We start from the raw sequence: 12,784 nt of genomic DNA on the forward strand, positions 1-12,784 counted from the left end.
CACAAAAGTGATATAAAAGGAACTTATAGTATTACTTAGCTCTACCTTGTAAATCAAATTAAGATTAATAAAACGAAATTGATTGGCACGAGTTTGCATTGGGGAAGACACGTTCAATAATATTGTTTATTCAAGAGATATACAAGTGGCAATTGACACGTTATATGGCTTATCCCAATCCGTCGCAATTGAGAAATTAAGCACGCAATGGTAAGAATCATGAGGAAGTGTCCAGCCGCCTATTTCAGAGCATTCACATCAAATCCACCTTATCAAATTTATTCTACCAAATTTTTTCAAATTACGTTAGCCTCATCATTTTAACTATTAACTCTTACTATTTTACTTAAATATTCTTGTTGAAAGATTTCTTTATTCTTTCCAATCATATTACACTCAATATATTTTAATAGTTTTTTTTTTTTTTATTCTCCAACAGTCATATTACACTCAATATATTTTAATAGTTTTTTTTTTTTTTTTTTTTATTCCAACAGTCATATTACACTCCATATAATTCCAGTACTGCAATTTTACCCGGGGCGACCAAACTGTTAAGATTCTTGTTAGATACACCAGAAATATGAATAAGGTGGCTGTATATCTTTATAGCGTTGATCCTCTTTAGAATCTTTTTAACATGCAAATCAATTCCCACCAGGGTCCTAATTCTCCAGTTTCTCCGATTGTCAATGTCGGCTAACAGGAAAAATACAAGACCCAAAAAGGAGGGGTATATGAATCACTTTAATAGCATAAGCCAACATGCATTCCCTAGAAGAATCCATTTTCCATTCACATCTGCATATAGAAAGATAAAAGAGTAAAGGGGGGAAGAGAATCATCACTACCTTGAACCCCGAGCAAGTTTCATGCAGCTCCTTGGGCATGGGCACTCGATCAAGACTCAGCTAGCTAAACAGCCATGGCCAGCGCTATCTGTAACAGAAACACTATCACTAGTAGCTACACCTATTACTACTGCCAGGAAACGCCAGGTCCGCTAGCAATAGCTCGAGCTTCGGCTAAAGAAACCGCCATAGCCAGCATCATCTGTTCCTCGAAACTCTCGGGAATAATGGGCTCTGGGACATTTTGAAGGCTGTCATCGATTTCATCCGGCAGTGGCAATGCAGCAGCGTCTTCTGTGCCATCAGAGCTCGCGTAGCTGGTGCCGGCTTCAGCCACATCTGATCCACGGTCCCCGTAACATTCTCTGTCATCCTTTGCCATTGTCATCCTACCATCAGTTGATGACTCAGTGGCTCTATCTGCAGGTGGGTAATTTTCGATATCTCCATCCACCCTGTTGTAAAACCTGCCAGCTTGAGGAGCTGAAATATTTCTGTCGGGGATTTGCTGACGCTCTGCAAGGGCCGCTATGGCACAAGCAAGACCACCAGATGGGGAAGAGGATGATCCAGCTGGTGGACCCATGGCAGGTGAGGCATTGTGATCAAGGGCATATTGCTCAGAAAGAACATCACTATACACCGGATTTCTTTGTCTGCTGTTCTCCTGCAAAAATCATTTCAGCAAAATTCAAAAGAATTATGGACCAGCTTGAGTAAATGAGAAACACTACAAAAGTCAAATTACCAACTTAAAATTAAGAGAAATATCAGTTCAAAAGTAAATACAATGGCTTCCACTCAGAAGAACATATATTTTTTATAAGTAATCGAAATATGATTGAAAAGCACAAAAGACACATCTCAAGTACACATAGAGTATACAAGAGAAACACCTAGCTAGAAAGAGAAAACAAGTCAAGAAAATCTTGAAAACTAAGCAAATTAAGATCTAAAGCAGTTGTCCAGTGGTATAAAATTTTGAATAAGGAAGACTTTAGTTTCACCATTGTCCTCTCACGGTCTTCAAAACTTATGTCATTTCTTTCCTACTAAAGACACCACAAAAGATAGGACAGAAGCATCTTCCACACTGCTCCACTCAGAAGACTACCGCTCAACCCTTTCTAACAAGGATAAAGGTTTACTACTCTTCTTGGCTCCCAAGCTAACCCAACCCTCAAGATAGAAATATTAAGTTTTCATTCAGCACTAAATATGCTCACTCCACGAATGGAAAAGCCAGTCAAACTCACTGATAAGAAGATTAGACTGAAGCAAGAAAGCATAAACATCAAACTATTACTAATTGTCAAAAAGAATAAAGGGACCAATTAGACAATACATAGAAGGGCACCTCATAGAAACACAAAGCATGTTTGTGTCTCACATGCAGAAACTTTGGGCGAGCATATTCCTGACTCACAAGAAAAAAGGTCAAAACCCCAAGTTTGCATGGTCTAATAAGTCAAGAAAATAAAACAACAATATCCAGCTTTTAAAATCAGCGGTTCACCAATTATTAAATAAGTGGTTGAATGCACAAACTGAATGCTGGCTGCCACAGGGTAAGATGGCGTCATAATTTCAATAATTACTTGATACATGATTTATATTGATTTAAGTTCTTGTGTTGTCTGCCAGAAAATGTTACCTATCAAATTTAAAAGTCACAATTACAGAAAAAGACAACTAACAAAAGCATCACCCTTAGAACCTAAAAGTACTTGAACACATTCATCAAACCACCAAAACATTTTTTTCTTATAAGTAATCGAAATATCATTAAAAAGCATAAGGCGACCACCAAAAAATGGAAAGGTGTACATCTTTTACACTGGAATAGTAACAGGTAAAATGTGGTAAAATGGAGTTCTAGTTTCGCCAAAAAAGGAAAGAGAAAAAAATAGGACATAAAATTTGATGAATTTTATTTTTTGAAGAGTTCAAAGTGCTAGACCTTGGATCAATGTATTTGTTAAGATATGTACTGTATGTTATACATATGCGATTATTTTGTAGTTGTAAAAACCACCCTCCAACACAGAAAGAGCACCTCAAGGTATTTTAGGAATCCCATGTATAATCACCAGTTTCCAACCGCATCAATCTACCACAGCGAATGCTTTTCTTTTTTTTTTTCTTTTTTATAGGCATCCTTATATGCAACAAGAATGGGGGGAACACTCGGTTTATATTGATGGCTGAGATCATTCAAGAACTGAATCTAGCATATGTAACAAGATCAAAAAATTTATGCCACATGATTTAAAAATCATATTCTGCTTGTGTAGAGACATGTCCCCACCAAAATCTAGCATCCTTTGCAGAGGGATAAACTTCGAATAAAAGCCAACAGCTTTGGGTAACAAACACCTCACGAATGGCTTTCATTATTTATTTTTCTTTTATGGCAGGCCACAATTGTCTTAATCACAATCATCCAACAAACTTTTTGCAGAGACCACATTACTCGGAAGCCTATTCCACTTGACCATAAACTCAGCAATTTACCAAGGAAAAACTAACAGCTGATCCAAAATGTAATGCCAAATTGTCTACCCCCCATTCTGGTTGTGCATAGACCATTCTGCACGAGGGCACTTCACAAAGTTAAGAGGCAATAACTCTTTAATGAAACACATAAGACACAAGTACAATTGCAACACATTGACACAAACGAAACAGAAAAACCTCAAGTCAAAGTCACAGATCATAATTTTTTATTGTACATGAACTTCTCAATAGTATCATGTGCAAGAAATCAATTCTTAGAGCCAATTGAAAATTGCAGCAATTACCAGGTCCTTGTAGAAGAACTAAATTTTTCTTATTTATCTTAAAATAAGAACACTCAAATAGTCCAAAACCAAACAGCATTTCCATTTGTACCGCACTCTCCATACAAACAGTTACTAAAGAATAGGTTTCCATATCTCTCAGAGCACAAGATTGAAACAGATTCCAATTATTTCCTTGATTTTCTTGGCTTTCTGATTTTACTAATGTAATCCTTTTAAGGGACTCTCTTGTTCATATCCTGTGCACTTGGTTGTCTCTTTTTACATTAACATATTATTTACTTAATTAAAAAAAAATTAAGCCAAAATTCTTTCAAATATAAATCATGAGTTAATTAATCTACCTGAATGGAAAGCCAAATTGCTTCCATGACCATTATGTCCTCAAGATCCACGTCAAAATCATCGTCCCTGCAATTCCATTATTTGAAACATAAATTAAAAGATGCCATGAAAATTATTCATCCAAAAATAAGAATTCGCAACATTAAATAAACCAGTACCACTGTATGCAGATTTGGCAGTCTCAAATAAACAAGCTAAACAACAAATTATGATGTGGCATATCCATAAAACCATGCCTAAAAAATCAAATTACTGTGCAGCAAAATGAAACTAAAACTTGTAATAATCACACCAAGCATGTAACACACATGCACTCATGTTCACTTGATTCTAGAAGTGCCAACTAATATTCAAAAGTACCTTAAATGCAACTTTTTATCAGAGATTTTATACAGCATTGGGCGCAACAAGCATAATTGCATATGGGGTCAAAACCAACAAAGGTAAATGTCAAATCCCCATTCTAGATAACATGTTTGAATTTCACTTCTTTCATTTTATTTCTAACAGGATCACATCATATACAATGTTCTTTAAACAATTAAACAATTACAAAACATCCGACAAAGAAATTCATATACTATTTATGGGCTCAGCAATCCATCCATTGAGGCATAACTTCGCTATTAATCAATCAAAACCCAAATATCATTCAACCCCCATCACTTCACATCCACAGTAATCTATCTCTTCCGTCCCTCTAAGAACTATATTGAAGACCACAGCAATAATTAAACTCATTCAAACACTTGAAATAAAATAACACCAAGGTTTAATAGCCAAGTGGTAGTGATTTCCCTTTAAATGGAGAGGTCACTCAAAGGTTCAACTACACAAGGGAAGGGATCCTGGCTACTCCACAGTCTTCAGCACGTATCATATTAAAGTCATTAAGAGTCTTAGAATCTCTTCTGAAAATAAGCATTTTTTATCAATAAAAATGACCAGAAAATTTACCTGCCTTAGAAGTACTTATCTTGATGAGTGGCTTATTATGCTCAATTGACAATTTGAATCCAAGCCTTACTACTGGTTCAAGTAAATCTTTTTCTCCTTCCATACTTCCATAGATTTTTTACATCTAAAATAGTTTTTTTGATAAGTAATTGTTCTATATATCAAAAAGCGGAAGCATCGCTAAGTACACAAAGAGTATACAAAGGAAACCAGCGAAAGCCCACAAAAAAACCCAAACAAAAAAATCCAAGAACCTGAAGAGACCAGGGCACTTCCGAAACTACCCCTGCTCACACAAAGCTCCCCCAAATTACAAAACCAAACTAGCCCACAAGCAACCCCACAAGAACACCTAGACCAAGGCACTACAACGTAATAGTCTTGCCCTTAGTCCCAGGCCACCCGATCGTTATACTAAGATCCTCTTTCACCTCATTCAGCCACGCTACCTTTCGATCCTCCTCCTCATCGCCCTCCAACCGCCCCTCCTCGCGAGCCACCTTATTTTCCCACCGAAAATCCTCTTCCATGTTCATTAAAAGCCCCAAATGATCTTCGTCCTCTAACTCATCACTATCCTATAACTTTTCCCTCATCCACTCAATCTGCCATTTTTTGGGATTTGGTCAGACCGTTAACCACATATATGTCAGTGGAGCACAGCCCAGTTGTACTGTTAGACCTCTGCGAACTGGAATCCGAAACAAACCCATCCAGCCCAACTTTGACCGCATCACCTCTGGTACCAGCCTCACCTCTGATGTGACAAGAACCCATGTCATGCAAAAAAGCCATCCACGAAGATGGAGAATTCTAAATCTTCCAAGAAGGCTGATCGAAAACATGCTCTGGGGAAGGAATTGCCCCAGCAAGCGCCCTCGACGAATCAGAAAGCTCCAGACCCTGACTTGGGTCCGCAGTCGCCATGCTCGTGGAGCTCGCCGAAGAAACCATTGAAGCCTTAGTAAACTCAACGGAGTGATCCAACATTGACCCAGAGTCTGAAGTAAGAGTCACTGCGTCGGTGACCAAAGGAGTCACCGGATTATTCCTCGGTAGGGGAGAAACAAGCACCGCCGACAAGGCAGACCCAAGATCCGCACCAGAAATCGAAGACCCAAATCAAGGCGTCACACAAGGCCCAAAAGCGGACTTGCGTCCCACTCTCAGTCTAAACCCAACAAGAAGTTTGGGCCTCGGGCCAGGCCCATCCTAGAACAAACCCGGTCCAGGATTGACCCAAGCTTCTCACGAAACTTCTTCCGACAGCTAGGGACCCTAGATCCCTTAAACCATGACTTGGGCTTAAAGCCCAGCCCGATAGAGAGAACCCAAACCACGTCAGCCCTAAGATGTTCCAGATACGCCTCCCACGACGCAAAGCCCTAATCAACTTCGTCGCTGAATTGCCGCCCCCCTGTGTCCCCTCACCACGTCAACCCTAAGATTTTCCAGATACGCCTCCCACGAGCGCAAAGCCCTAATCAACTTCATCACTGAATCGCTGCCCCCCCGAGTCCCCTCACCACCCTTAACCAACTCAGAACAGCTCCCCGTCGAAATCTGATCACCACCTGGCTTCACACCACCAAAATCCTTGGAAAGCATAACCACATAGGTCCGATTAGAAGAAACAGTCAGAATACCCCGAAACCCTTCGTCTTAGCTGCGAGAACCACCAAAAATTTTCGCAACTCATCCACAAAGCGGCGCCAACCCCAACCTTCACGGCCCTTAGGGAGCCAAATCATCCCTTTCCGACCACCCTTAGCAAAGACCTCAGCCACTAAGAACCAACCGGCCTTGTAGCAGCCCTTATGGATCTTCAAAATCATCTCATCCTCCCGAAACAATTTGGCAAAGACCTTTGTCCCTTGAGACTTCAGCGCCTCCTCCACCATATCCGCCAGCCAATCAGAGCACTAGAGGCCGAGAGAAAAGGAGCCAGCAAACCCTTTTCTCTTTTCTTCCAAGCGCAACTCTGGCTTGCCTGCTTTCACCAAAAAGGAGAACGCTTTAGCTTCCACAACAAATCTTTGCTCCATTCTATCCAAAGCAAATGCATCCCAGGATACCAAACTAGAGTCTAGCGGAAACGCGCCTCCGCTAGAAAGGAAATAGATAGATCTAGGAGATTTCTAGAGAGAGAGAAAGCTGTTTATGTAAAGCCTTTATATATATATATAGTTCAAATATCATTAAAAGCGAAAAGTGCAACCTAAGTACACAAAAAGTATTTAATAAAATTACCTAGCTAGAAGAAGAAAAAAAAAACAAGAAAATCATGAAAACTATGCACCGAGGAATCTACAAACGCAGCTGCCCAAATATAAAAAGTATAAAATAAAGAGGACTTAAACTCCTTCAACGTCCTCTTTTTACAACTAAAATATGCAAGGTAGTGCTTTGTATTTCAAGTCCCTATTTATTTGAAACTTCTAGTTTAAAGTAACTTCACAGCTAGTTTGTATTTTCATTACTTAGTGGCAAGTCCTACTGTTCAGAAAACCCCAAATATCAAACATAAAATGAGATCACATTTATAAGGACACATTTGTTGTTGTATTCAGGTAGGTAATCATGATGTTACAGTCATTGCCCCTTTTGCCCAAAAACATATATCCTATTAGGTTGCATTCCATTATGCATGATATAACACAGTAAAAAGGGAAAAAACAAGATGAAACTTATGCATCACTGTTCTTTAAAGTCTACCACCAGATTACAGATCACGCAATCTGAGAAACAAGCAAATCATTGCAGAGGTAGTCTTATCTTTTTTTTTTTATAAGTAATATTGTATATATCAAAAAAAGCGCAATGCGCCTTTAACTGCACAAGAAAGTATACATAGACAGCCCAACTTAAAACCCAAAGACAAAACCCAAGAAGACCCAACCCAAAAAACCCAACAAGAGAGGTAGTCTTATTAAACTTGTTACACAATCTGAAGTCTTCCATTTAAGAAAAAGCATAAGTTTTCACTTCAGCTATTCAAAGTCAACCATAAGGCTCCTCATTGAGACGAATTTCTAAGGGATCAGTCCTATGGGAACATCAGCTTGTACTTTTCAAGTCATACAAGTGTTCTACCAGTTACAACTAAGAATAAAATGTATCGGCAGCGACAATTGACACCTCTAAACTCATCTTTTTCAAATTTTCCTTAAAAAAGATGTGAACTAGTATGCTGCCAAACATGCTATTACTTGTTTTCCCAGAAAGCATAGACTTTCTAATGGCATCATATTATGCCACAGTTTTATCACTTCTCGGCTCTCATTTATTTCCACTAATAGGACACCTTTCCAGCCCTTACACCATCTCTTTCAACCTCCAATTGAAATCCATACGCATGCAGACCGCCCCCACTTGATCACTATTCTCATACACAACAATCTTTCATTTGTATCCAGATGCAAGTACATTAGATCTTAAAAAAACTATCATTCTCTGACAAGGACACTTGATACGACTGTCTAAAACTATGAAACATTATTAAATCATAATAACAAGAACAGTCAACTATTTTGAATCATGGGGAAGGAAATAGTGTTATTTCAGACATTTTTTTGCACTAGGCAGTGTCAAATTCCCCTCTCTATTTTTTTTCATTGACATATTCATTTAATTATTTATTTATTAATTAGAAGAACAATATAAGGAAAGCAAATACCATACAAACACAGAATGTGACATTGTTCCAACCAAGAACACTGCATACCGGTTTGTCCTAGGAAGTGGCGGTGGGGGCGGGAGTGGAGGTGCTCTAATCATTGGGGAAGGAGATGAGTCCAAAGAAGCAACAATTTCCTCACTTTCAACAGGAGACCTAGAAGATGGAACTGCAAAGAATGGAAAAGAAAATAAACATACTAATTATCTAATCACAATATATTGAACCTTAAGATACATACAGAGCAAAGAGTCGAAAAGATACCTGCTACTGAGCAATATTCAACCTCCACAGGTGCCATATTTGCACTTGAACAGCTAACTTCTTGCCTTTTCAGCATTCTCTCTTCTTCATCCTGAAGTTCCTGCTGCTGGATCCTAATTTTTGCTTCTATAACGCGTTGCTCTTCCTTCATAGTTTCAAATCATACAAGTGACATTCAAAACCAATTCTGTAAGCAACAATACCAGAGGAATAAAACCAAAGTATAATGAAGTTGAGTGGTGCAAATCAAGTCTTACAATCTGCTCCAAGCCCTTTTCTTCCTTCGTTTTCACACCTCGATACTCCACAGCATAATTTGCAGTTTTGCAGAAAGGACACCTCACAACTGTTAAGTAATACAATAGAATAGGAACTGAAACAGAAAGAGGCATTTATTGATTATGAAGGATACTGTGTAGGACGAGTTGAATTGGGAACTTTCATCTGTAGAAAACACTCTGATTCAAAGAAGACAAGTCAAATCACATGCATATTCTAGTAACTGCACTTATCATTTGTGACAATTGCTGAATAATCACCTGTGCAGATGCTTTTCAAGCAACATCGTGACCGGTTAAGACTCGGATAATACTAATCGAGGAAAAAGAAAAGCGAAAGGATAATTAGAAAAGTAACATATAGAACTCCAGTGCATACCAAAAGTAAATAACACTAATTAAAGAACAGAAAATGAATAAATACATTTAGCGGCTATGGATTTTTGGAGCAATCACTTATAGATCCAAATAAAAAATTAGTGAAATCTTAAGTTTTCTGTTTCCCGGATCCCAAAAAGCCATCTGAAAAACAACTATTTACATAGTCTGCAAAACTAGAGCATAGAGACATTAAACTTTAATTTTCTAACCAGAAAGCAAATAGGACACTCTTCATGATCGCAACTGCATTCTTCGTCTCCAGGAAAGCATGGAGCAAGCTTAGATTCTAGTATTAGCTTCCGAAGCTTCTTATGATCTACATCCTTATGATTGTACAGTCCTTGCGGTCTGGTGTACTTCTCATCTACCACTTGTCTTCTCCTCCCAAGCTTATTACCCATCCCCAACAGTCCTATAAATCACAAATCAAAAGCAATAATCTGAAAAGTTGAACAAATTATCCAAAGAAACCAAAGAAGAAACATAATTCCAATAGACTACTAAAAATGATAAAAGCTCCAGATTTCACAAAATTCTGTATCAATTTGTTTTTGTATAACACTGCAGTGATCATATTAGAGACAAAAAAAGGAAAGCAAAAACTCAACGTTACACCTGAATTCTTTATTATGAAGCTTTAGCAACAAAACCAGTAAAAACACACAAGCAATTTATAAGTTACCAAATGCATATATTATAATACCAGGGTATAACACATGCGACCCTATTGATGACCTCAGTTTTTTTTTTTTTCCTTTTGTAAAGTACAAGTTCATTAAGAAAAGTGCAAAAAGGATCGCAACCCTAGCACACGGGATGTATTGAGAGAAAGGAGAAAATGGAACCTATGTTCTAAAATTTAAGAGATCAAAGATGTGAGCATTAAATAATCAGTTGTGGCAATCCAATCGTATAAAAATCTCGGACACATCAACTTAAACCCAGCATAGAAATCTCCTGATCCTCAAAACTATGAGAATACCTCTCTGTCCATGAAACACAACATAAAACAGGTGGAATACCATCCTAATCATACCGATCCTACACAAGTAGAACCTACCATTCCAACAAACCAATAGCTCAACCCACATACTTAGGCATACGCCATGTCACTCCAAAGAGAGAAAAGATGACTTAAAGTAAATCTCAACCAGCGTAACAATGAAGGAGAAGATGATTTACTAATTCTTCACTGCTCTTGCAGATACAACACCACCACACAGGCACTATATTCCCTTTCCTAAGATTGTCCATTGTTAGATGTTTATCCCAAGCTTGAGTACACATAGAAAAGCAACCCTAGGAGATGCTTTAGTTTTGCTAGATACTCCTCCATGGGAAAGCCTGCTTCCTTTTTGAAAACCATATAGCATGCTTTCACCTACTCGTGGATAACCACAAATCCTGAATTAGAACTCTCTCAGGTTCAATTTGCAATAATTTCCACACTAAATGTCTCCCAACTTCAAATCACTGGTAAGAAACATTGATAGAAAAGTACAAATAGAAACAAGAGCAACAAATACTATTAGAGAACATAAAAATTGCTAATTTCTCCATATTCAGCTCAATTGCCTGCAATTTGGTACAATAATCATATTAGAAACAAAAATTGAGCATAAAGCCTGACTTGATCCAAAAAATTGAGTTAAAAAAGAAAAAGAAACAAACAGTACCAGCAAATAAAGCAATTGATGCATAAAATACAATGCGCAGAATTCAATTAAGTGAACAGAAATATACATAGAATCAGCATATAAAGCAAATCCTGCATAATACAAAAAAATTGCGCGGACGAACACTAGAATAAAGCACAAACAGCAATATCAATAACCATAATCTCTGAATTACAAGACACTCCAATTGGCTATCATTCCTATCCTACAACCTCCAATTCGCTACAAATAGCTGCCGAAAAACATCGCTAAAGGATCAGAAAAACAGAAACAAGAGCAACGAAATTGAGCGTAAACAAGTAACTGCATCACCGAATTCTTCCAGAACGAAAATCAAGCAGTTCAAACACTAAATAAACAAGCAGATAAGAAATTGAGCCTAGAAAACGAACCTCGAAAAACCCTAATTTTCCGAATTACAAAAACTCTCAGGCGCAATTGGCTATGATTCCTACGATATAACGCACTCTAAGCTTCAAACCGCTTCATCTCGTTGCCGAGAAAGCACCGCTAGAAGCCTAGAATCATAATCACAGAAATATGAGCAACAAAATAAACAAGTGCTGAAAATCAAAATCCCGAGGACACACAAAAAAAAAAAAAAAAAAACGGAGTGGAATTCAGATTGCAAACGAACCTCGAGAAAGCGCGACTCAAGAGAGAGAGAGAGAGACAGAGACAGAGACAGAGAGAGTCTCTCTGCGGTAGAGATGTGGCAAGAAGAACAGGAACAGAACCTTCTCCGGCAATTTAAGGAGAGAGAAAGAGAGAGAGAGAGAGAGAGAGGGAATTATAATAATGATTTAATAGCCGTATTTGTGCTTTTAGATATATGTATAAATTTGTGTGTTCGTTTCTTCGTGTATCGGCTTCTGTGCGGTCTATCCGACGGAGACTTTTGGAAATGTGGTGATGTAAGGAAGCAAGGCACGGACGGTGGAGTAGTAGACGAGGAAAGAATCATCCATCCGCAACCAAAACTTTTCATGGAAGCCCCACCGCTTCCTCTCTCCACGCGCTGCTCACCCGCGTCTTCTTCCCAACGTTTTATCTTTCTATAATTTTTCAATCTAACGGTCTCTAAAACTGGCATCATTTAGTACGTGGAAAACCTTTTTTTTTTTTTTTTTTAATCTTTTCCTGATAACATTTATTAAAAAAATAAATAAATAAAAGAAACACAATGACACTTTTAGAAATATCGGTACAAAATTTATAGAAAAATTATATCAGTTCTTTAATTTGATAAATCATATCAATATGAACAGAAATTTCTCTCAATCTCTAAAATTGCTATGTGTCTTTGAGCATGTGAGAAGTACAAATTTTTCTTTATTAATACTATTTTAAAAATATGTATTTTTTACATATTAAGAGCATTTTCAATAGATGAGCCATATTTTTATATAAAATGACTTTTCAAAATTCACTTTTATCTAGTTTAGCTAAGCCATTTTTAAATGTCTCTACATCCGATTAGTTATATTTCTATCTATTCTATTAAAATATTATTAAAAGCAATAAAAGTTTTGGGAAAAAAAGAACATGTGAGAGG

At 37.6% G+C, this 12,784-nt stretch overlaps 1 protein-coding gene across 3 annotated transcripts; it reads right to left on the bottom strand.

The window, feature by feature from the left end:
• Positions 1-584: 584 nt before the first annotated feature.
• LOC132173869 (E3 ubiquitin-protein ligase DA2L-like) lies at positions 585-12,251 on the bottom strand. Of its 3 annotated transcripts, XM_059585528.1 has the most exons (11): positions 11,867-12,251; positions 11,622-11,747; positions 9,763-9,965; positions 9,434-9,485; positions 9,307-9,352; positions 9,152-9,233; positions 8,895-9,039; positions 8,679-8,799; positions 3,997-4,063; positions 2,209-2,268; positions 585-1,518 (listed from the first exon to the last, which is right to left on the bottom strand). In XM_059585528.1, the coding sequence occupies exons 3-11, from the start codon at positions 9,952-9,954 to the stop codon at positions 979-981; spliced, it is 1,305 nt and encodes a 434-aa protein (XP_059441511.1). In that variant the 5' UTR covers positions 9,955-9,965; positions 11,622-11,747; positions 11,867-12,251; the 3' UTR covers positions 585-978. The 3 variants fall into 3 exon arrangements, with proteins under 3 accessions (XP_059441511.1, XP_059441512.1, XP_059441513.1); XM_059585529.1 differs by lacking the exon at positions 11,622-11,747; XM_059585530.1 differs by lacking the exon at positions 2,209-2,268 and having other exon boundaries at positions 11,867-12,249.
• Positions 12,252-12,784: the final 533 nt, after the last annotated feature.

This window comes from Corylus avellana, chromosome ca3 (assembly GCF_901000735.1).
Source record: "Corylus avellana chromosome ca3, CavTom2PMs-1.0".
Taxonomy (NCBI): domain Eukaryota; kingdom Viridiplantae; phylum Streptophyta; class Magnoliopsida; order Fagales; family Betulaceae; genus Corylus; species Corylus avellana.